Consider the following 26,465-nt stretch of genomic DNA (forward strand, 5'->3'; position numbering starts at 1 on the left):
CCAGAAGAGCATAAATGCACAGAGTACAAGTTTCTGCCAGGTGTCTTTTCTGGTATATGGATCGTATATGGATTCTTTGTTTAGGCTATAGACAACTGCGATCTTTATATTGTGATATATGGCGTTAGCCGTCATTACATGAGTCAGTCTTTAATTCAGCCTGCAAGTTCATGCTTTTTGGTTTATTAACTTTTTCCCATATAATGGGCTCTCGGTGAAAAACAGGGAAAAAAATTTTCAATGGTAAAGTGGAAGTATATTTTGATATGTATGAGTACAATGCTTCAAAAAGGGTTTCGGTATGATTTTTGTTTGTGTTTTGTTCCATCTTCATTCATATTCCAAGTACTGTTCAAAACAAAGTTACGCCCGTATTGTAACCAGTCAGCATCACGGTGCATTTTGTTTAGAGCTTTTCTTCAAATACAGCACCAAGATTAAGAGTCACCTGAAAGCTTTGCTGCCCAAACCAGGCTTATGACACAGAGAGACAGGGACACAGGCAGAGAGGAAAAAAGGTGTTTCAAAGACCAGACATTTCTGTGACTTTATTTAGTGCTTGGTAGTAAAAGAAAGAAAGAAAGAAAAAAAGAAAGAAAGAAAGAAAGAAATTCACTTAAGAGATCAATTGAACACAGTGTTTATTAAAAATTTTAATGATTTCTTGTTCACCTTGTGCACAATGTTCTTGTGCACCAGAACAACCAACCTGAGCTCATGAGAAATTCACATGAATTTGAACAGGGTGTTTGGTTGGATTTATTATTATTATTATTATTATTATTATTATTATTATTATTATTATTATTTATTACAGATCCAGTTCGTACATTAATAAAGTATCAATCATTCCTACTTTCCTTTAAGTTGACCTCTTTCCGAAACTCTTAAATCAGAAGATGGTCAGAAGAGGATTAATTTTCTATAACAGCAGCTCTGACAGTAGTGCTGGCTGTAATTCAAATCCTAGATATATTATATTAATGCAGTCATTCTAATACTTATTATTGCGATAGTAACAGCTTCACCGGAACTTGTATGGTGGGCACTCTATATAATCTAAGGATAACAATAAACAGTTAAGAAATGTGTTGCTATTAAGAAGAGAAAAATAAATTGTATATCAATATAACATTATAATATTAACATTTATGAAAGGAGTCTCCAGTGTCAGCACTTTGAAGCAGTTTCCCAGCCACAGGGAAGTTCTTCAGGACAGAGGACTATGTGCTTTCCGGTTTCACTATAACATGGCAAACAGTCTTACTAACTTCAAGAAAGCGAGAAAAGAGAGTTTGGTGAGAGGACTACTGTTTATACCTGCTATAACACAAGTAATAACAGGAACTAACTTATTTTGTGTCTGCTCCACAACTTTAAATGTAACTGTATATGGTTAAAAAAAAAAAAAAAAAAAAAAAAAAAAAAGGACAACGTCTTAAATTAAAATAGTAATTATTGGCAAATTGCGATGGTATATGAGGAATAAACTATGTCAGGATGTGCTGTTATTAGAAGAAAAAAAAAACAACTTCCTATAACAGCATGTCCTGTTGTGTTTTATTCCTTATTTATTGCATACTTATTATGAAGCGTGTATTACCTTATTACCTTTATTTGAAAGCTAAAAGGTTTATTCCCATACAGACTAAATAAATATGAGAGTGCAGAAAGAGTGAGAAAATGTTTTTCATGACAGTTCTATCTAGGGCCCCAGTGTACCCTACTAAGTAGCTTTTACAAACGTTGCAGACAAACACATGATTGTAAAATTGTAAAGAATTTGTATAAGCCAACATGTACAGTGCTGTGAAAAAGTATTTCTTCTGATTTCCTGATTTCTTCTGTTTTTGTTGATCTCATACTAAATAGGTTTATATCTTCAAATGAAATACAACATAAAACAAAAGAAACCTGAGTAAACACAGTACAGTTTTTATTATTTATTTTTACTGAAGCAAAGAAAAAGTTATCCAATACCTATCACCAATGTGAAAAACTAATTGCCCTCTTAAACTTAAATCTGGTTGTGCCACCTTTAGCAGCAATAACTGCAACCAAACTCTTCTTCTTCTACTTCTAGGACTAGGTGTTACTTATGTGCTTTGGATCATTGTCTTGCTGCGTAATCCAGTTGAGCTTGAGTTTCAATTTACGGACTGAAGACCGGACATTCTCCTTTAGGACTTCCTAGTAGAGAAAAGTTACAAGTTACAAGTTACAAGCTGCCCAGGCCCACTGTCACTTGACATATGATGTTCTTTTTGTGGAATTTAGTGTTTGGTTTAAGCCAGATGTAACGGGACCGCTGTCTTCCAAACAGTTGCACTTTTGATTCATCGAACCACAGAACATTCTCCCAAAAGTTTTGAGCATCATCAAGGTATGTTTTGGCAAAATTCAGACGAGCCTTAATGTTCTTCTGGGTTAGCAGTGGTTTTCACCTCGCCACTCTTCCACGGATGCCATTTTTGCCCTGTGTCTTTCTGATAGTGGAGTCATGAACAGTGACCTTTATTGATGCAGGAGAGGCCTGTAGGTCCTTTGATGTTGTGCTGTGCTCTTGGAGGAATTTTAGAAGGTCAGCCACTTCTGGAAAGGTTCACTACTGTGTAGAGTTTTTCCATTTGGAGATAATGGCTCTCACTGTGGTTCTTTGGAGTCCCAGAGCCTTTGAAATAGCTTTGTAACTCTTCCCAGACTGATGTATTTCAATCATCGTCTTCCTCATCATTTCTGGAATTTCTTTCAACTTTGGCATAGTGTATTACTGAGTAAGATCTTTTAACTCCATGCTGTTGAAAAAAGTTCTATTTAAGTGCTGATTTGATGGAACAGGGTTTGCAGTAATCAGGCCTGGTTGTGTCTAGTTCAGCTGAACCCCATTATGAATGCAGTTTCATAGATTTGGGGAATTAGTAACTACGGGAGCAAATACATTTTACCACAGGCCCAGTTGCTATTGGATAACTTTTTTGCTTCAATAAATAACATTATCATTTTCTGTGTTTATTCAGGTTGCCTTTCTTTTATCTTAGATTTTGTTTTCATTTCTGAAACAATTTAGTATGAGATATACACAAAAACAGAAGAAATCAGAAAGCAAATACTTTTTCACAGCATTGTATGAAACATTACAAATGGTTAAGGTTATAGTGAAAAATGGTGTCCATGGCCATGGCTTTACTTCATCACTTCATTAAAATTCGTGCGCTGTTCTCTGAGCTCAGGTTGTTTACAAGCACTTCAAAAAGTAATATATTGTACCATATTTCAGGCTAAAGCACTATCATCTTCATTATTGCTCTAAAGTGAACGCTCATTTCTTCACGTTTGTGCGCTCTTGCAAAATTTAAAGCATGAGCAGCGTTCAGTTTGTACAACAGCTTTAACAGTAATGTTTAATTAGTGGAATCTTAACTCTCAGTTCAATTTTTATTTGTATAGCACTTTTACCAACAGACATTTTCACCAAACAGCTTCGGATCCCTAATGAGGAAGCCAGAAGTTACAGTGGTGAGGAAAACTCCCTGAGATGACATAAGGAAGAAATCTTTAGAGGAACTATACTCAAAGGAAACCCATACTCTTCTGGGTGACACCAGATTAATAATCATTACAGTGTACAGGTGTAGAAAAGTAAATACAAGCAGTACTGAGTGTGCTATAAAGATGTTGAGTATGAGCAGAAGAGTCCTGGGATGAGCACAGGGCAGTCTTTATGATCACAGCAGCAGTTCTAGGTGCAAATCTACAATATTCAAGTGAGATTATTCATTGTTTTTTGCACATCTTTAGGGTATCCATGTGGGATTAGAGCAGCATAAACTCACACAGAATCGATTGATGTTCCCAAACCATTCATATAAGAGCTATAAATGCTTGAAAACAGCATTAAATTTCTTAGAGTGTTTGCAAAACCCAAGTGCTGGCCTTGAGTTATTTGGTTTATTTATTTATTTCATTTTGTCGTGATGTCTTGTGGATCTGGAGCACTCGGACTGGGGGAAATATAAAAATGAGGTGTTTCATTAACTCTTTGCGCTTGTGGTTAACTGGTCTACATTAAAGAAGCCAATAAAATTCTAAGCATCAACCATGGCTGAAAATATAGGTACAATATCCATAGAAGCAGTTTCAAGGAATTGTTTGGCAAAAAAATGTTTGATTTATATTAATTTCCTTCTTGTTGTGTAGTCATTTAGCCAAGACATGCTAGTCTTATGCTTCCAATAGAACGGCTCTGACTGTGCTATAATGAACCGATTACTTTACCAGTATTTGTCCCAGAAAGATGGAAGTGCTGTTCTTTTTAAATCAAGTAGCATGTAGTAAGCTAGAACATTTTATTTTATGGATTCATTAGGAAATCCAACATTGATTGCATCACTTCACTGCATCATGGTCACATGACCACTTGCACCTGAATCACATTCATGTTAATGAGCACTTATGTGTATATTAGCCACAGTTTGCACTGCACTCCTTGTCTTGTGTTTGTCTTTCTTTACCGTTGTCTCTGTTGCTGTGTTTATGGTTTTTGTTTTACGTAAGCATAAGCCGTAGTGTTTTTTGCCATTAGTTCTAAGTTCCTGTTGTATGTTTGGTTGTGTTTATATTTAATGTTTCACTTATATTCTGCACTTGCATCCACCTCAATGTCAATAACGTGACAGAACGCAAGACCTACAAAATGGATGCTGCAGAATTGTTCAGGATCCAAGAGACCGTTTATGAAAGGGAAAAACCGAGGTGGGAGAAGGAAGGGAGATTCTCCCTAAATAAAGCCAATCGGGAATGGCTCGATGCGATGTATGCCATCCAGGGGTATATCAGGAAGGAGCCTTACAACCAGGCTGAAACCATCTCGCATCCTCCGTCCCCCACTGTGGATCTCATTCAGCTTGGCGGGTCAATGGAGAACGTCGCTCAGCATCCCTGTTGACCTGTGGATGCTGCTCAGCCTCCCTGTTTAGCTGAGGACGCCGCTCAGCCTCCCTGTTGACCTGCGGATGCTGCTCAGCCTCCCTGTTTAGCTGAGGACGCCGCTCAGCCTCCCTGTTGACCTGCGGATGCTGCTCAGCCTCCCTGTTTAGCTGAGGACACCGGTCAGCCTCCCTGTTCACCTGAGGATGCTGCTCAGCCTCCCTGTTCACCTGAGGATGGCGCTCAGCCTCCCCGTTTAGCTGAGGACGCCGCTCAGCCTCCCCGTTTAGCTGAGGACGCCGTTCAACATTCCTGCTCGACTGAGGACTCCGCTTATCCTCTCTGTTCAGCTGAGGCTGTTGCTCTGCCTCCTAGTGTGGCCATATATGTGGAATAGAATGTGGAAATGTGTGCTTTCATATATCACACCTTGCTGTTTACTATCCACCCCATTGTTAGCTGATGGACAGCTACGTTCCTCCTATTTATCTGAAAGACTATAAATGCTAAGATCTTTCCAAAGTTCTTTCCAGATGCTGTTCAGAAGCAGTTCTGAAGAAGCATAAACCAGATTTTAGCATCTGACATTTGCTTCGATTGGAGCTATATGAGGCTGGCTTAGTTAACTAATGGAAATCTGTATCCTCCAAAAGCTTCTCAGTAGATAACTACTTCAAACAGTATCCTGCTCTAAGGTAACTCAGACTTGTTGATGGGTTTTAGGACAGAGTGTGACTTCCTGTAATCTTCAAAGGGGTACCATTGGTATTGATTTGGCATCATTCACCACAGGACAAGTGGCTATGTTTACACTAGTAAATGTTTACAAGATGCCCCTACACCTCACTTTCTATAGTTTAAACGTGGAATTGTACTGGAAACTGGAAGTCATGCAGATGATAAAATAGTTCCACTTCCTATATAAAAAAATTAGATTATATAGCTTAATGATGTTGGTGAGTTAGTCTCCACTTTGCTGTTATAATAACCTCCACTCTTCTGGATTTTCCTCTAGATTTTGGAGCGTGGCTTTTGGGATTTGTCCATTCAGCCAAGAGAGCATTAGTGAGGTCAGGCACTGATGTTGGGTGAGGAGGCCTAGAGTTCCAGTCCAGTTGAGGTCAGGGTTTCTGTGCAGACCACTCAAGTTCTTCCACTCCAACCTTGGCAGACGGTGTCTTCTTGGAGCTTGCTTTGTGCACAGGGACACTGTCATGCTTAGTTCCAGTGAAGGGAAATTGTAATGCTACAGCATACAATCTATACAATTGTGTGCGTCCATCTTTGTAACAACAGTTTGGGGAAGAACCATGTATGGATGTGATGGTCAGGTGTCCACATACTTTTGGCCATATTGTGTATATACTGTATATGGAAAGAATGGTGCAACAGGTAGTGTTGCCACTTCGGAGCCTTAGGGTCCAGGGTTTGATCCCAAGCTGAAGTTATTGTCTACCCAAGTACTCTAGTTTCAAAAACATTTGTATGTTCCATGCAGTGCCGTGTGATGGACTGGCATCCTGTCCAAGCTGTATTCCTGCCAAGTCCCAGTATATGCTCCAGATCCACGTCAATCCTGACTAGGATAACAGAAGATGAATGAATGACTGATTGAATGCATTTTTAAGTTTCATATTTAATGCTATGAAAAACCGAAATGAAATGAGGCACAATGAAATGAAACCAGAGCAGTAAACAAACTCTGAATCATGTAAGACTGTTACTATGGAGCTTTGGCCAGAGTGCTGTGTTGCATTAATGGAGTATAGGTAGTTTTCTCTACAGCACTGTACATAGCAATACAATTTTGTTAAAACTGTCCAGTGGCTATGATGTCTTCAAAAGTCTCCGCTCTTTGTGTGCTTGCATGCAGCATGCGTGAATGATCAAAAATAAAATCATGCGCTAATGATCTACTTCAGATCATTAGCATTCTGGCAGGCAGAATGAGTGTAGGTCAGGGGCAGGACTGGGTAGGAGAGGACAGAAGCGGGTAGTATCCCAGCTGACTGGCATTCAGAAGGCACTATCTGTACACGAGAGGTGTGGGGGAGGGCAGGGGTGGCATGCAGAGCCACGAGTGAGTCAGCCACGGAGCCTGTGAAAACTGTGGGAGAGAAGGCAGAACGGAACGCAAGAGAAGACCAGAGTGATGCCACTATGGAAAAAAAAAACAGAGGAAAAAGAGTACAACTTAGTGTGAAGGAGGTTTTCGACTTCGCATTATATGAGTCTACTGACCAACCACGGCCGCCTACGTTTTAAGAGATATGATTAATATTGTCGTAGCATGATATGATATTTAGCTGTGTTCATCAGCTCAGCCCACTGAACTTGACCAATGTGCCCCCCCAAACATCCCCCCCCCCCCCACCTCCATCTGCATCATCTTAAAAAACAGACCTTGCATGTCGTCTCTCCAATACACCCACCACCGCATATGATCACTGATCAAAGTTGATCTGGAGCACTGCTTTGCCACTGATCCCATGCTGGGTTCCTAAGTGTCTCAGGTTACGATACAAAATAGTGTTTGTGTAGCGTGAGTAGAAGAGCAATGGACCGATAAAGTGGTGTCCTGTCTTATAAGCAAATAGTAAGTGACATGGCTTTGTTGGGGCTCAAGTTGTCTGAAGTTGACATAACCTGCATGTTCCCTCCTGACTGCCAAGTACTAATATGGCTGAGAGGCAACATGCATATAAAAGCTCTTTTTACTTTGAACATTCTTGATATTTGATATAAATAAGCAACAACGTGCATAATATAGTATGTATAAGTAAATCTCTTTAAATAAGGTTTTTATGTATTATGTATCCGACTATAGGAATCTAGCATCAGATATTTGATGAAAGTGAGGTTTTGGGTGGTTCTTATTATAAGTGCGTGCGCACGCGTGTGTGTGTGTGTGTGTGTGTGTGTGTGTGTGTGTGTAGGTGTGTGGTGTGTTACCTGAAGCTCACACACTCCTTGCTGTGACTGTGTGAGATTTCTGACATACTGTTTCAAATCTTTTCCAACTTCTGCTGGAGTTCATCCTCGGGTAAATACCAGCTATTACTCATGATACTTCCCAACACATTTGTAGGACACATGCAAGCATATCGCTTCGTCACTGCATAACAATTAGCTGTGTGAACGCACACCGTGCGACTGATGGAATTTTCCTGATAACACACAACGTGTGCGCTCGGACTTCGCGGCTGCAAAATGAACCGTTACTCCTGTTGACGAGACATAAAAAAAAGGCGCGGGGGAAAAAGAGACACCGTTCTGCACAAGTTACGACCATACTTGACTATCGACGCAGACTTCACCTCCGTTCTCACACTAGTAGGCTACTTAAACAAGGAGGCGTACAGACAGTGGTGCACAGATGTAAGTATGGCACTTAAAACCCGTTTTCCTCTGCTCGGATTTCAAGCAGCTTCAAGCTTTAAGCAGCAACAAGTCGCTGTAAACTTTAGTCTGACTTGATGCAAGATAATATATTGGATATCTGCTCATAGATATATTATTATTATTATTATTATTATTATTATTATTATTATTATTATTATTATTATTTTTGCTCTTACTTGACTCAGGTCCGTCTCATCCAGAGCGCGTCGTGAAGTGCGCGCGTGAAGTTGACACATTATGACGTGCGATATATAGCGCGTGCATTGAGGCGGCGGGTCACATCAAACGGAGCACTTTTGCGCGCGGGAACTTAACTTTTCGGTCAGCGTTTTAATTGCTCTATCAAGTAGAGAGAGAGAGAGAGAGAGAGAGAGAGAGAGAGAGAGAGAGAGAGATTTACCGGTCAGTCTCGCTCGTGCGCGCCAAAACTTCAACGTCTGTGCTTGATTTCAATCACGTTAGGGCGTTCGTCTGAGCGCGTTCACCGCGTAAACCTCGCCTATATCTAGCCTATATATCAGCTGTTTTTGGGGAAGTTATTCAATCGCGTCTTTCTCTTTTATTTATTTATTTTTATTTATTTATTTTTTTAGATTTTTTTTTTCGACTTGTTTGTCCAGTCGACAGAAAGCCGATGAGGTGTCAGGGAGTTTAAAGCACGCGGATATTGCAAAAGGGGGTTATTAGATTCATAAGTCACCCAAGTGGTGGGCGATTTACTGAGCACGGCAGAAGTTCTCGTATGATGACTTCAAACAAGACACATTACCTACCAGCATCTGTTGGAGCGTGTGGATATTAAAACACTGCTATCTCCAGCACGGCATTGGGGAGGAAAATGGTAAGTAGACAGGAATCATCTACGCTTGCGGGATGAAATGTACCCAGAAATAATTGACATTGCTTGTGGAATTGGACTCGTAGGAAAATAGAGCATTAGTTGGCTGGGTGGTCTCATGGTTATGGACGCCTTAATGGCAGGGTATACTGCTGCCAACAGTGTAACTTTGCTCTCGTGTTTACCAAAAAAAAAAAAGAAAAGAAAGAAAGAAAGAATCGGAGCGTGCAAGATGCTGAGAGACACAGAGACTGGGAAAATAAACACTTTAATGGGTAATTGTTTCCTCTTTTGCGCGCGGCGTGCCAGACTCTCTGCTTTGTTTACTGTCGGTGTTTTGGGTTTATGTCTTTAAATTTTTGTACTAAATGTGCTCTTTTTTTTTCCTCTCTTTTCGATGTCAGTGTAAAAGCAACATGTGTAGACATGTCGATGTGCCCTGCAGGACATGAGCGGTGCTGCGCATCAAAGCGCGTTACAGAACGGGACCTGTTACGGTGGGATTTGGGGACTCCTGTTAGTGGAAAGACGAGCGGCCTTTATGAAATAAGTGCTTCTTTTTGTATAAGAAAACATCCGGTCAGCATGTGATCAAATATTTACAGGACGGGCTTGGCAAGGATATATATTCACGTGACGAGGCGTGGGGAAGCAATAGAGTAACGCAATATCAAGTGACACTTAACGAAAGTGTAGATTTTTTTTTTTTTTGGCCTCCCAGTAACCTTATAGCTTTGCTATGATTTCAGCACTTTGGACAGAGGCAGCGGAGTCGCTAAACGGACTTTAACACAGGACTGGACGTCTCCTGTTGTGCTTTGCAGATCCTTTTTGCCTAAAGCTAGGGAGCTGTTTTACTTTGGTCCTTTTTATTTATTTTTTGTAAAGCTCTTTCCGAGGAAGCCCCTGTGAACGAGAAAAAAAAAACGAAGAGAGAGAAAGAGAGAGAGGGAGAGAGAGGGGGAGAGAGGGGCAGTCAGTAGAGAGCTGCTTGCTTTGCTTGGCTTTGCTTTGCTTGGCTTTGCTTGGAGTTTGGTGGACGCTTTTCCCGCGGTGTTAAAGTTGAAGTCTTTGCGCTGCTGCTTCTTCCTCCAGCTCCACTTGGTGCGCAGCGTTAACTTTGGGAGATGCGAGTGTTGCTCGTGGAGATCTAACCACTGATAGTGGTTGTCGGCTCTTAAACAGGTAAGAAGCGTTTCCGTTTCGATCCACTGTCGCTACCAGCATGTTTGCGGGGGCTTAGTCTTTACTTCAGCACGGAAATATGATATGGTTTTTTCTCTTATTTGAAGTTTGATTTGTGGTTATGAAAGGTGCCGTCACGCTGTTGGGAATAAGCTTAGGGCAGAGATGATGATGGATGTGGGGGAGTCTGTACATGTACAGAAAGGACAGCGACTTGGGAAGCAAACGGTATAATCATTTGAAATCTTAAGATATCTTTATATACCTGACTTGTTTGGCTTTACGAATAGCCTAACCTAGATGTTGTTTTTCTTTCTAACGTGCAGCAGCTGTAGCATGTAGATTGTGGTGATTAAAAAGTTGCTCCAGTTTACCAGGAGGTTCTTATGAGTCATTCATGAAGATGTGATGCTGGCGTTTGTTTATATCATGCTCTTTAAGTAATGCAATAATTCATGCATTTGCCGGCAAATTTGTGCATTGTTTGCTTTGTGCAAGAAATAGTGTGAGGTTATTATTTTTTTTCTTTCCTTTTTCTCTGTTTTTGCTGGCTTGGCTCTGTGATTATCGACCAGTCTAAATATGGTTTCATTAGCGTAGGTAGATCATTAACCCTTTGCATCATTCCTAAGTGCTAGTGCAGTCATGGATATCTGTGTAATCTGTGTTGGTAACTGTGTCCTCGCGCTCCGTCCTCTCGGTTATGTCTCTACAGTGAGTGGTTCTTTTTTCTTTTCTTTTTCTTTTTTTTTTTTTTTTTTTTCTTTTTTTTTTTTTTTTTACTACAGGCGCGCTCCTTCGTTTCATTCATGCCGGGATTTCCAGCCCTCATTCCAGCATCACCTGCTCCGTCCTGGCTTCTGCGCACATCCGCACAATCACAGGGGGGGAGAAAAAATTTTTTTTAAAAAAATAAATAAAAAAAACACATAACTTCCGTTAAACTGTTGAGGTCCGACAAATCCATAATATCCCGTCGTAAGGGATTTAAAAAAGAAAGTCGCTTATTTATTTCCCTAATATAAACGGAATAGGAATCGGGATAGGCGTGGTCAGACATTGCCGTTTGTCACGGCTCGGTAGATGGAGGCGCCGATAAGATTTGCCCGATAAGGGGAAATGGCTGAGACATGGGCTTCACGCGAGCGGCGGAAAGGAAACGGAAGACAGAGAGAGAGAAATAGGGAATGAGAGAGAGAGAGAGAAAGCGAATGATCAGCGTTTTGAAAAGGAAAACCTCGCTCCCGGTTTGGTGACTTCTGATGCCGAATAAGTTTAAAGAATTTGTCTCGGTTACAGAGAGAGAGGGGGAGAGAGAGAAAGAGAGAAAGAAAGAGAGAGAGAGGCGATGGATACGAGCGGCGCTCCTTATCCTTTTCTTTCTTCTTTGTATCCGCTTCTGCTTCCATGCAAGACTCATGGCTTCATCCAAAAACCTACCTGCAATCTTCCTAACTAGCATGTCAGAGCAGTAGGTACCTATTATTTTGACATGTTATTCAGGACGGTAGTGGGCGGTTATGGATGCAACTTGTGCTTTAAGGGCATAGCGGATGAATGGCAGACATTCAGGCAGAAAAGATATATCCGAGATATCTCCAGCTTCTCCAGCTTTAATCAAGAGGCCATCAAGCGGAAAATGTCTTATTTGATCTATTTCATCTGCCTTTTAGCTCTTAATGATCGTTTCCCCCATCCACCTTTTGTCCGGGGCTTACGAGCCTCTTTCGCTTTTCATCTCGGGTAAATTCGGGTAATTTTCTCCATTAAAATATTTGTGTGCTTCCTCGTGTGTTTGTATAATTACAAGGCACTATAGGATGGCGTTTGAATGCAGCCATTTAAGATGTGCACACATGGACAATTAGGCAGTGTTTTGTGAACAGGTCGGACCACTGTACAGAATTTCTAACAGTATGAATTAATCATGTTTAATGATTTAATGTTTCATCTTTATTCTATTGTCAGTCGCAGCGTTACTATTGTGCATTGCATTATTACTCCATAAAATGAAAAGAAATGTGATATCGTTGCAAATATGTTGATGGATTGTTTGCTCCGTGCATGCTGTAACGAAACGATGTTGAGTTTGCGGATAACATGTTTATTTTGGGTTTGAGGAAGAAAAAAAACTGCACTTACAACACGGGTTTGATTTGAATTGGCTTTTGTGTGTGTGTGTGTGTGTGTGTGTGTGTGTGTGTGTGCGTGCGTGTGTGTACGTGTGCGTGTGTGTGGTTTGTGTTCTTAAAATATATCACATTTCTGTTTGGAGTCGTGTGTTTTCTCATCCTTTTTGGGGGGATTTATTTGTTACTTTTTGCTTTTTATGAGAGAGAAAGATAGAGCTGTGGGTTTATGGTGTGGGTATGGGTGTGGGCTGAGGGAAGGGAGGGAGGGATGGAGGGAGGCACGACACACTTTGTATGTACGAAAGGTTTTTTTTTTTTTTTTTTAATAGAACTTTCTGCAATGTACGTCATCGGACCAGTCCATAAATGGGGTTGTGTCATCTGCACGAGAATCTCCCTCTCTCTTTCTCTCTCTCTCTCTCTCTCTCTCTCTCTCTCTCTCTCTCTCTCTCTTTCCGCACTCTGAGCTGCAGAGTTAGGGCGGGCGCGCGACCATAACAAATCTAAACAATGGTAGGTTTCATTCCACAAAAGACAAGTTTAAATATATATATATATATATATATATATATATATATATATATATATATATATATATATATATATATATATATTCGATTTTTAAGGGGGGAATGTAGCGTACATCCGGTAATTAGTCTATTTTTAATTACATTTTAAATAGATGTGTGGATATGGGTAAGCGCAGAATAATTTGCTCATGATAAATATGTTGAATTCCTCAGGGAAATAAAGGCTCAGCAATAAAAACAAAGAGATGTTGCAAATAAAAATGCGTTAAAATAATAATAATAATAATAATAATAATAATAATAATAATAATAATAATAATAATATTTTTAATAAAAGCTATATATTTTTGTATTTATTTTTTTACCGACACAAAATAACACAATCAATTATTCAGCCAGCACCTTGAAGGGCGGAAGAAATGTATTTTAGGATTTGACGCAGCACAGCTGACAACTTAATATAGCAGAGTGATTTAGACATGTCTACAGCTAAATGTGTTAGGAAAAGGTGAAAGCTGCTCCGATGACGAATACCCCCCCCACCCCCCACCCCCCACCCCCCCTCATCTGTCACAGAGCTGTGCAGCTCAGCTCTGATAGATGGCAATAGAGATGGAGATTGTCTGGGTGAATCTGATTGGTGCAGCTTATTGTTTCATCCGGACCTCTTATTATATCATTATTTAACTGGACTATTTGAGCTATATGTTTCATTTGGTGCAGTTGTACATTGAGAAGTTTTAGGTAAATGTGTATTGGGGGTTGTTATTGTAATTGTGTGTGTGTGTGTGTGTGTGTGTGTGTGTGTGTGTGAGAGAGAGAGAGAGAGAGAGAGAGAGAGAGAGAGAGAGAGAGAGAGAGAGATTCTACCTTTGACCTCCACTAAACATTCATATTGGAGATGGGCCTATTCTCTGCATGTTTGGCTTGTTCTAGTTGTTTCCCACCCACCTGTGTGTTCTAATCGATGGTATAAAATGGAGTGATTCTCTCTCTGCAATGTTGGAGAGCTGGAGAGCAGCACTAGTGCCGGTGCCTGGCAACTGGGGCTGCACCACGGAATCCTCTAACTAAATATTCGCCAACGTCACCGCTCGGGTATGTACGCGAGATGCCTCTCGCATGCTTGCCTGTGTTGTACCTTTGTGTTGCTGGCACCCGAACTTTGTGTGTGTGTCTATGTGTGAGAGTGAGATAGTAGGTGGGATGGTGGGATGTTTGTGCATTTGAGTTGGCATGGGTCTAGCGGAATTGTTGCAAAGGCGGCTCGCTTGGCTGTTTTTCAGTGTATTTTTAGTGCACTTAATACGTCTCATTTAGATAGCCCTTGTCTGACTGAAATAGAAGGATTTCATGTTTTCTGGTTGGAGATTTGGCTATAGGATTTCCTGATGGAAGCCTCACCAATGATTTAAAACGAAGAATGGCGGACACAATCCGATTAATTATTAAATATAGCCTAGGTACATTCCACAGGTGCAGGAGAGTATGGGGGCCATGCATGGAGTGGCTAAATTACCAATGGGTACAGAAGGATAGGATGGTGCAGAAGGCTCACAGACTTGTGGATTCATTACCAGGAGAGGCAACATATGCCATAAGGGATTGATTACAAGCAAGTAGCAAGTGGATTTTACAGCTTAAAGAAGCTTCAGGATGTGTCTGAGTTAATGCTCAGCTTTTTATCAGTTGACATTGGTTATGGCATGGACAATCAGTTCTGCTTTAGTGTTGTTGCTGATAGAGACCCTGCAATCCTTCAGTACAGAGAGAGATGAGAGATGGTGGAAGGTGGGGTTGACTAAATCATGCCCCTCTCATCCCCCAACCCACTACCACCACCACAACCACCCACCCACACACCATTCTCTCCCTCAGCTTGGCTAGCAAAGTGAAGTCAGGCACCCAGGATCAGGCAAACCATAGCATAGGGAGAGAGCTTCACCGGCTGACTCATTGATTTCAGTGTGGTGACACAATAAAAATGCAAAATATATGCTAGAATAAGCGTGTATATATATATATATATACTCTGTCAAGAAGTAAGAGAGAATATTGGGTCATGGATGTGTTGGATGACGTTCCTGTTCAGCTATTTCTGTTTTTATTCCTGTTCTATAATGAGAGTCTTCGATGCATTTTCTTTACGCCAATAAGTCCATGTTTAGTCCATGCTTAAAGAATCATTTATCTCTATTGGGAATTGTAACATTATAATGTAATTGTATTAAACTGAGCCAGAATAAGTATTTTTAAAATGTAATCGCACAAACTCTCTGAAAACCTTGCATTTGTATAATCTTTCCCAGCATCTGATAAAGACAACAATCCATCCACGTATTTGCTGCAGATTTTTTGTCACTGCTCACGTTTCCGTTACCTTCTCCTTGAACCATAAAATACACATTCCAACCATCATTTTATGTTAGAAAGTTGATTCATAGGTTGTTGCACATGACCTTTAGAGCACCAAAGGTATTTGGACAAGGAAGTGCCTCACCTCTCTGGAGGATCGTGCTGAGAATGTCTGGATTCCTGAGGAAGTCCTGCAGAGAAACGACAGTGAAAAAGAGATTTTGAGAAAGCTGAGGTGACGTCATTAGCGACCCGACCTATTGGATAGAGACACGGCCATCGCTTCTGACGCCGCTCCGACTCTCTCAACATTCAACGTGGTCCTCGTCTCACTCTCCTGCCAAACACGTCTCTTCAGAAGACATCGCCGGGACAGAAGACATCATGATGACGGAGAATCCCACTGATATGTGTTTATGCCTGAAAACAGGATTAAAATGTGTACATAACCATTGTTAGATCAACTTTAGTTTGCTATCTTAGAATATATTGTTACATGAAACAATTTATGGATACTAAACACTAAGCTAACGTATGTGTTCTGATAATCACTTCTCTTTAGCATCATAAGAAACTTTGTATTTCTGTGAGTCATGCTTCTGTGCAGCTGGCATTGTGCTGTATTTGCAGTTTTGAATGAGACCTATGGTTTTTGTGCACCTAATGAGAAGCAGAGTGATTTATTTATGAATTACCTGGCTGGAGCAGCCTTGGCACGCTGTGTCTGTATCAGTATCAGATGGGAGGTGTGTGTGTGTGTGTGTGTGTGTGTGTGTGTTGTATATGTGAAGTTTGAGGTTAAGTTTTTTCTCCTCTCTTGGAGTCACATCGCTCAGCAATTGCTGATGCAACTCTTTGTCACCCAGAGTTTACCGTCTCCTCCTGTGATCCTATGGTTAGTAGCTATATTCATCTTGGCTGATGCCTACAGAGATTTGAAGGAGGATGTACGCATGAGTGTGTGCAACTGGGAGAAGGTGATAGTATACAGTAGTAGGGTTTGTGTGAGTGCATTTGAGCATATCTGCATATTTGCTGTGTGATTGTGCATGGGAGATGAGTATGTGTGTGCGTGTGTGTGTGTGTGTGTCAGAGCAGGTGTTAGCATCCTCTCCCATGCTGGGACCAGCTACATCTGAACCCCTCAACTTCATTACTTCAGACAGAGAATAATCACAACCACCATACAACGATGTCATCAATATAAATCTCACACTAGTGGTCCAATAGCTTCAACAAAATAATGACAAGTAAATCGAAAAAAAACCCGAATTAAACGTAGCGTTATTAAATAAACACTCGATGTCTTGAAAATAACATGATAAGAATTTTACAATGATGAAAATACCAAAAAGTCATTTTAACCCCTTCAAGTTTTATTGATGGAAGTCTGGGCATGTTAATGGGTCTTGGGAGGTTACAGGGTTCAATTCTGACCAATCCCTGAGTGCTTTGACATATTTGACAATTTGATATTAATCCTTCTAGTCCATTTCCACTGATTTAAGGTGGTTGACTGAAAAATATGTTTTGTTTTGTTTTGAAACCGTCTGGCCAGCATCTGGCACACAAGCTCTCCTTGCAGGTTACAAAGGTGCTCCATAGACAACTGACAATAGTTTAAGATATCACACACAGGAGATCTCTAGACAAGAATAGGACCTTGATGTGGTGGAAAGCAGGAGGAACCGCTTCACTTTGAAGCTTTTTTTTTTTTTTTTTTTTTTTTTTTTTTTTTTTTTTTTTTTTTAGAATCACAAAAGCAACTATCCATTTTCACAGGACAAGCTATGGTCCTTTCACATGAAGGTGTTTCATTTGAGCCCATCCTGGGTCCACTAGAAAACAATGGCACCCTGACTGGGTGTAAAGCGTGAATGAATCCCCTTGAGCTTTTCAACAACATCTACAGACATTACAAAGTCGGGGGGGAAAAAACTCAGCGGGGAATTTGTATTTGATTTACATGATACAATTCTTAAAACGCATTAAAAAAAAAAAAAACAATGGTGTGCGTGCGCGACACAGTAATAACGCATAACGCACATACATCCACAGAAAAACGTGTAAAATATGACTATGATTGATATCTAGATCACTGACATTATCATTTAGGCTAGATAAGACAGAATAAGTCAGATAGGTATTATCGAGCAATAAGAATAGAATAGGTATAGAAGTAATCTCTGATTAAAGCTTCTCCAAAGACAAATAATGGCGCACACTACCCTGCTAGAAAAAAAAAGTACGCCTTAAGACTGTAGCATAGCTCCCGCACAATCTCCAGTAGTCTGCGGTTTCGGATGTAGCACCACGCCACTTTCGGTTTATTAAGCTTGACTCACTCGAGTCACGTGCCTCGACGTCAACGTAGCAGAGGTGACGTCGAGGCACCAGAATCGTACCAGAATCGCGCGGAATGAAGTTGTCATTTCAAGCTCGGGAGCTCTCGCGGTGCGCATTAATCCAGACCCGTGTGGTGTGTGTGTGTGTGTGTGTGAGTGCGTGCGTGTGTGCGTGTGTGTGCGCGCGCGCGCGCGCGTGCGTGTATGTGTATATGTGTGTACGGAGCATGCCGTCCAGAGCGCTTGAACCGACCTGCGAAGGATCCGCTCAGTCATGGGAGTGCATTACCTCGCCCGTGCGATTTCCGCCATCAATAATTTAATCTATTTGCTCCAAAGCTGAAGAGACTGACGACAACTCGGCGCTGCTGCTTGGCAGAAAAAAAAAGAGAGAAAAAAAAAACCAGCGCGAGGAATTAAAGCTTGGGGGGGAAACGCGTGAGGGGTTTGCGCGCGCTGGGGGACTTTTTTTGATCCAAAAAAACATCCCAGATGACACTGTCCCGCTGAATGGTCTCCCTTTAGAACTGGACAATAAAATAAAGGTAGGTTTTGTTTTCATACCGAATGCTTTGGTTAGACTTTGTGAAAAGTATTCAAGCAACATATTTGAGCACGCGATCGCGTGCTTGTGCAATTATAACCTAGGCTGTTTTGGTTATGCATTAATTAGGCTAATAAGAAAATAGCTCCATCTCTGTGAAATGTATTCGGAATGCATTAAAAAAAAAAGTTTAAATATTTACACTAGTCTCACCTGAAACATCATTTCAGTTAAAGCGATCAGTCAACACACTCATTAGACACCCCCCTGTTTCCCTTAACGTCTCTATTATTAAACTGAATACTTTGCGTGTTCTGTTATGGTCCTTCCACTGCTAAAGAGGACAGAGAAATGTACTTGTGCATTTGAAATGTACTAGACTAAATGTATAAGTGGAGTTTGGTGTACTCGATAAGACTTTCATAGGAAACTTGAGCTCTGGGGTTAGGCTTACAGTGCAGTCTAGCTTTTCCCTACAGCCTCATCAACTCTCCCAAGGTTTCACATCTAACTTTGTGTGTGTGTGTGTGTGTGTGTGCGCGCGCGCGCGCGCGTTACAGAACATCACTGTAATTGCAACGAGCTCTGAATTTCGCGTTTAATAATAAATGCAAAGCTAAATAAGCCCAGCGGAGTGGTCACGGATTCCTGGAAATTGCAACGATTCATATTCTTGGGAATTTTGATCGTTATTATTTAACGACCTGTCAATATTTCTCATTAGCTTGGACTTGATGGTGAATTATTACATTGCTAAGTAGCTGTTTTATCATTGGTTGGATGACTAGAAGAGAAAACCATTAGTGTGCTGATGTATTTGAGAGTATTTTTGTGCTTGAGGAACTTTAATTTGTCTGCTTTCATCTGAGTGTACAGTCCAGACCTTTCACTTCATGTATTGAAGTTGAACTTTTTATTGAATTGTTTTTGTTTTTGTTTTGTTTTGCTTGTGCTTGTGTTGATATGTAGAATAAAGTGTCTGTGTGCGTTACACTGTCCCTTCGTATGCTGAGAATAAAAGCGTAACATGCGATTCATGTAGACAAAAGCGCCATCTAGCGTATAAACTGAGTAAATTCCTGAGCTTCACTTAACTCTTGGATTGTGTTGCTAATTGTATTTGGCCAAAGCTGAAGTGAAAATGTAGTTTTACTAATTGTATTGGATCAAAAGTTTGCAAAATTCTAGTCAGGCTTGGATGTGGTAATGTTTCTAGCCCAGAGTTGAACATGTTCTCAGTAGCTAAGCCAGAAAGTCACCTAGCCTACATGAAAACAACACCTACCAGCATCACAGTTGGCCAATCTTGGATGATATTTCCGAGGCGGATCCTGCCAATGCTCGTCCTTTCTCCTGTTACGTGAAGAGCCGAAACTTATACATTAATCATTACCGCACTAAAGTTTAATTTGGTTTGGTTCCCCGCTTTCCGCGAGGCAGCAGGACTCCAACTAAGAAGCCTAAGCACTTCAGAAGGAAGCAATTAGTCTACCAAATAAAGTCAGACTAAACTAAAATTCAAAGGGTTCTGTGACATTTATGCTAAAGAATGTAAATGACACAACTATACACCCTAAAATTCCCTAAGCGCCTTCATTCGGCTATCAAATGTGGCTTTCTCTGCAAGTAGAGCGATCAAGAATTTGTTTATATGCACTACAACTGTTGCAAACTCTACGAAACAGGATGTTTTACTTTTGTTCTTCAACCGTTTCGGGATAAAAGCCAGTCGACTGAAATGAACAAGCAGCGTAACAGCCATAGAAGAAGCTGGAGATCACAAACTTAAAATATCTTCTGTCTTGTTCTGCGCTTGTCTACAACACAGCTGTGTTACATTGTAGAAGAAACCGCAATTACCTGAGGATGTACTTCAAAGGATCCTGCCTTATCCTCACAGCCGCTAACATGGAGCGAGAATGAAGCAAAGTTTTTACAAGCATGCTGCCATTTGCTGCTGTTTGATCCCTCCCAAAGATTAATCATTGGCCTGGCATGTAGCCATTAGCAATATTCAAAGCCAAGCAGCCATCTCAGTGTTTTTGAGCGCGAAATCGGTGTGAGGTTGGTAGGTATTGGTGACATAAAATTTCATGTAAATGAAATATCTTAGTTAGGTACTGTTAGAAGGTTTCAACACTGGCATAATTTCGTTTATAATGTATTTATTGAAGCACATAATAATTGTTGAAGCACATAATAAATACAACCTATAGCAAAAACTTTAAACCAAACAGGACCTTATGTATCGGAACAGGAATATTTGGTTTACTTTTATCCAACAGCTTAAAGATTAAATATGCAGAATGTTTGTTAGAACGTGGATCTAAGCAGTCAGTAGTTTGGTTATTAGCTGACACTGAAGATTGTAAAACACTGAATAATTTTAGAATACTTTATTAAGTTATTTATTTATTTATTTTGTCTGTTTTTTTTTTCTCTCTCTCTCTCCATAAAACATTGCATTCTATCACATAAAGCCAAACGAGTGGTGTAAGGTCATTTGAACTTTTCAAACAATAATGCCCCCTGGTGGAACTCCCTTAGAGTTTCCACCTAATTTGAACACTAGTCTGCCAATTTTACAGGCTTTTTTTAATTTATTCATCTAGAAAGCTCTTGCTTTTATTAAGAGAGAAAATGTAGAACTAAGACCTAATCTTCCTGATTCACAATACCTTCTAAGATCCTTTCTTGTGGTCTGTTTTAAAGTTTGTTATAGCCTTGGTGACCTTTTGAAATAGTCTATGGCACATGAAGAAAATGGAAACCTTTTATTTATTTATTTTTTATTTCTACCAGAAAAGCTGTTATTCCCAATACACTTTCATGTTAACCAAGCTTCATCTGCCTGTCATGAGGGGATTTCTTAAATAATCCATGCATGGCAGGGAGACTTAAGCAAATAGAGCTGCGAGGAACCGGGAGCGTGCAAAGCAAACCACCCTGTCCTACCAGCTTCTGTCGAAACAATTGAGCAGGTGCACGTTACTCTTTACCACCTCCCGCCAGCCACAACCCCCCAACCCCACCCCACCCCATCCCACCCCACCCAACAGCACTAGTGCTGCCACTCATGTGCGCACAGAGATCAATCATATTTAGCAATGAAAAGTGTCTGAAAGTGCTCCTGCTAAGCCCTCCGGTGTGTGTGTGTGTGTGTGTGAGGACACATTATCAAATACAGCTGTGTAGATATCATGTCATCACTATACATTCATCCTCCTTTTGTAGACAGAGGGATCCAAAGGTCACCTGAGGCTTGAGGGATACTTCTATAGAGGGAGCCCTGGCTGTTTGGAATGCTATGTGTGGCATATTCAAAAGAATATAATGCACCTGGCTTCCATGGTGACAGAATAGTGTTCACAAAAAGGTACATAAATAAACTTCGAAAGTCCCACCTCTGTTTGCGCCAGAAGCTCGTTCTACAGATTGTACCCCCTCCTCCTGTACATGCGCACATCATGAAACACCATGTTTGCGTTATATTGACCGGATATTGATATTGTGACTGCGCGACGCAGCTCAGAGGGAAAGACACACACATCAAACATATTAAAGTGGAACAATGTGTCCATGGCGGTAATTTGGTTTCCACCCCCCTTCTGGTTTGAACAAGGTCTCGGTTATTGCCAGCTCGGTCCCCGAGCAATAAACTGATTCACCGCCTAGATTGCGTTTTAACAGGAAGGTGATTGAGAGCATAATCCATATTGATTCGCCGGATGGAAACAGGAAATAGCAGGGTTAGAAATAAAATTTGTTTGTTGTTCCTGGTGAGAGGGGACCCCAGAGGAATGGCAAGCAATTGCAAGCTGATGAGTGGCACCCCCCCTTAGCCAGTCCCCCCACTCCACAACACTCCTTTCCATCCTCCACCTCCCTGCCCAGTCCGCCTTGGAGACCTGGAAGAGACGTCATCAGGGTTGTTATGCTGAGAAATGACGCTCGAGATCATACCCCCACCCCACCCTTTCGCTGCCTAAGAGTTGTGGATTATAAGATGCAGTGTTGTCCACATTCAGAGCGTTCAATCTCCAGTTACTTTCGTTCCAAGCTACACACTCCACGTGCATGTGGCTTGTACGACAGAGCCAAAAGATCGCGCTGATACAGCTGTCCATCATCGGTTTGTACGGTGAGTTATCAGGACCATATGCGCTTTTTTAAGCAGGTCCAAACAGGTGAGATAGTGCTGTGCCAGGTTTATCAAGTTTTACTATCACCCCCCCAATGATGGTGTTATATTATCTATCATCCGATAGCACTCGCAATTTATATAATACCTCCCTCATCAGAGGGACAACAGATGTTTGGTAATTGAGATCAACCTGAAACTGGGGCAGATGCTGGGCTGTGGCCGAGTGTGTACATAAAACCCACATTAGTGCCATTCAGAGGGGGGGGGATGCTGCCAGAAATACATCTGTCCCTGAAGGTGCAACACATTTGGAAGTATTTCAAAGAAGTGAGCAAGTATGACATAAGACGTAATCAAGTCCTAATCCTCGACGGCACTTTAAAATCCTCTCCGAAGTTTCTGCAGAGGTAATTGCTGACAATGTAAGAATTTTTTTTTTCCATGACTGGAAAAGCTGATGGGCTGAAGTATCTTTTCATGCCTGCAGAAGCAGCGCATACACACATTTTACTCTGTGCTTCATTCGATTAGGATTGATCCATTCTCCAAAGCTGTAATCCCAGCCTGTTTTTAATTTATTTATATTTTTTTCAATGCTTGTTTTTGACTATGTGGGAGAAAAAAATTAACAGAGCTCCTATCTCTTTCTCTCCTACCAGACACACAAACACAACCATACACGCACACACACACACACACACACACTAACACACACACACACATCTGCAAATGCATGTGCCCACAGTCTTTCTCTTACACACACACACGTACACACACCCATGCGCACACCTCGCCAGGTGAAACGTCACAGCGCAAGGGGACTCAGCGCTCATTAAGGGGAAGGCTGCAATATTCTGAATCGAGACCATGGGACTCCCAGCTCGCCTATTTATAGCTGCCGTGTCTCCATGGCAGTCACCGCTGCGCTGGCAAATCGCAGCCATGGCCCCAGACGCCAATTAAGAATGAAACAAATGCCTTTTAGAGAGGGGCGTGCCGCCATGTCTCTCCCACCCTTCTTCAGTCTCTTTCCGCTGCATGAGTGCATCCTCTCCATGCCTCTTCCGGAGGATGCTCGGGGTAGAGGGAGGACGCCACGCAGAGAGCTGGCCGAGCTGTGCTGCGACGTTGGCTATTTTTAAAACGCCCCCCCCCCTCACACACACACACTCACACTCGCATTCTCTCCCCCAGCCCCTCCACCTCCTCCTCCTCAAGAAGGAGAGCAGATGAGGGATGTCTTCTTTTTGTGCTGGTGTTGTGGATGCTCCCCATGCTATTGTTTGTGAATGTTGCGGCGAGTTTTGAGATGTCGACGGACGAGATGAATTGCTGTGACTCATAGGGGCATCAGAGAGGTAAGAGAGTGAGGGATAGGCATAGAGAGATGAAAGTGAGAGAAAGGATGAGCGGCACGCTGTAGGGACAGTCCTGGCTTTCTCTGCGTCTTTCTGTTGGTGGTGTCGGCGGCCGTCTTGACCCGGATGTGTGAAATGCACCCGTTGGGCATAGAGTAGTTTTTATGAATGAATGAATCAGTGCATGGGTGAATGAATGGCATCCTGTTTTTTTTTTCCCTCTTGTAGTCAATTTCCTCTCTCCCTCACTCTCTGTCTCTTCATTTACCTGGTGACCTCTACATGGAACATGCTCTTTAGTGATGACTCAAGATTCTTAATTAAAACAAGCTAGAAGTAGAGCATTTGCAGACTGTTTGAATCAGTAGCGGTGAATGTAAGCGTTACAGTGGAGGATTTTTCCGCTGTTGCTTTCGCTTTAAGGCTTAAATATTAGGCCATTTTGCTCTTCAGATGTAAGTAGTAAACTATCGGTATACTTTGAACCCTATCTTACTCTCATCAATATTACAAAATTGACTTTAGTCTTTTTGTTGTTGTTGTTGTTATAACTACTACACACTGGTCACCAGCACTTAACATCAGTCAGGATTGCATTAGTCTGATGGGATGCTAGAGCAGGAGAGGAGGGCAAGGAGGGAGGCAGGAGGGAAGTGCGGGAAAGAGGGAGTGGGTGAGAGCCTCTCATGTCCTCCTAATGATACTCTTGAGTCTCTGTATGTGTCTTCATGTGTGTACGTGTGTGTACGTGTGTGTGTGGACAGATCCGGTGTGATGCGTCAGTAGTGCCAACGTTCCCCTGGGCCTCAACTGCCAGGAACTAAAAATGCAACAAAGAAATAACAAGTTGGCATGTTGTGGGTCGGTTGCTATGAAATGTGAATGTGGTTTTAGGTCTGCAACTCTGATCACAGTTTACATGAGAGCATCGGCTGCCAGGGGGACTGGCTGCAAACGAGACAACAGGCACTTTGGGGAAACAGATCTAATTGACAAAGATAACAGAAAAATAATGCAGCACAACTAATGATTAGGCATCAGTGCAAAGTGAACATGACTGTCTTGTACTTGTTCTTTTAGACGTATCGCTTTTAAAATTGAAAATCTGTTTCTCTCCATCCCTCCCCTTTTTTCTTATTCTCCTTTTTGTCCCTTCCTGAACCACCCCACCCCACCTTACACACACCTTTCCCTCTGTCACTATCTCCAGTTCCAACAGGTCAGAAGAGTGATGACCATCCTGTTCCTTACTATGGTTATTTCATACTTCAGTTGCATGAGAGCTGCGCCCATGAGAGAGGTGCCGGGCGTTGTGGGGGGCCACCGAGCCGAGGGCTACCTGGGGGCCGCCCGGGGCCATGGGACTCCACCGAGCGGGGGAGCTCTGCCCTCGCTCACGGACACGTTCGAGCAGGTGATCGAGGAGCTACTGGAAGTGGAGGGGGAGGCAGCACAGGGCCAGGGAGGGGGGGGCCCCGGCAACGCAGCAACGGCCGAGTCAAAGGACGTCGACACGTATGCATCGCGTGTGATGATCAGCAACCAAGTGCCTTTGGAGCCGCCGCTGCTCTTTCTCTTGGAGGAATACAAAAACTACCTGGATGCCGCCAACATGTCGATGCGGGTGCGGCGCCACTCGGACCCGGCGCGGCGTGGCGAGCTCAGCGTGTGCGACAGTATTAGCCAGTGGGTGACGGCCGTGGACAAAAAGACGGCTATCGACATGTCCGGCCAGACCGTCACCGTGCTGGAGAAGGTCCCGGTGGCCAATGGGCAGCTGAAGCAATACTTTTACGAGACCAAATGCAACCCGCTGGGTTACACGAAGGAGGGCTGCCGAGGAATAGACAAGCGGCACTATAACTCGCAATGCCGGACAACCCAATCGTACGTGCGAGCCCTCACCATGGATAGCAAACGGAAGATCGGCTGGAGGTTTATACGGATAGACACTTCGTGTGTATGCACATTGACCATTAAGAGGGGGAGATAGTGTACACAATGTATAGATTTTATTGAGAGTTCTAACAAGAGAGAAAGAAAAAGAGTAAATATCTATTTGTATATATACATAACAGGGTAAATTATTCCGTCAGATGAAAATTTTATGGACTGCATGTAAAAAAGATGAAGTTTATACAGTAAAGTGATACTACAGTCTATTTATTGAACATATTCATGACCTTGTAAACAATTAAAAAAAGATCTGATCAGTCATTTGCTCCCAGTTCAAATTACTATATCACATTCCGCAAGACGTTGTGGTTTTCTTTACGTTGCCAAGAACTCAACAGATGAGAGGAGAGATTATTTAAGAGGAAAAAGAAAAAAAAACTTGCATGCTGCTTCAATTGTGAATTGAACAAAAAACTGTCCACTTTCAGAAAACAAGACCACTATTCCAACCAAAAGATTCTGTTTACATTCTCAGCAGTGACAGGACATCCTCCTCTAAGTACTTTAACTGTTTCCTATTCTAAACTTCTCAAGGTTATGTTGGAATTACATACTATGTCAAGGTGCTGTTGTCAAAGCTTTGCTGTTTATTTTTTTATCCCCACGAAATGAAAGATGAAAGAAAAAAAACACTATAAAAATTATATATATATATATATATATATATATATATATATATATATATATATATATATATATATATATTTATATATATATATATATATATATATATATATATTTCATTCACAT

At 41.6% G+C, this 26,465-nt stretch overlaps 1 protein-coding gene across 3 annotated transcripts in view; it reads left to right on the forward strand.

Moving 5' to 3' along the window:
• Window positions 1–25,974, forward strand: part of bdnf (brain-derived neurotrophic factor) — a 37,742-nt gene extending 11,768 nt beyond the window's left edge. Inside the window, exons 1-2 of one of the 3 annotated variants that reach the window (XM_017458316.3) lie at window positions 10,267–10,351; window positions 24,970–25,974. In XM_017458316.3, the coding sequence (XP_017313805.1) occupies window positions 24,991–25,752 (762 nt within the window). In that variant the 5' untranslated portion in view covers window positions 10,267–10,351; window positions 24,970–24,990 and the 3' untranslated portion in view covers window positions 25,753–25,974. Of the gene's footprint in view, window positions 1–10,266; window positions 10,352–17,178; window positions 18,259–24,969 lie in introns of those variants that run through there. The other 2 variants (XM_017458317.3, XM_017458315.3) reach the window with 2 other exon arrangements.
• The last annotated feature ends 491 nt before the right edge of the window (window positions 25,975–26,465 follow it).

Source organism: Ictalurus punctatus, chromosome 27 (genome assembly GCF_001660625.3).
Source record: "Ictalurus punctatus breed USDA103 chromosome 27, Coco_2.0, whole genome shotgun sequence".
Classification (NCBI taxonomy): Eukaryota; Metazoa; Chordata; class Actinopteri; order Siluriformes; family Ictaluridae; genus Ictalurus; species Ictalurus punctatus.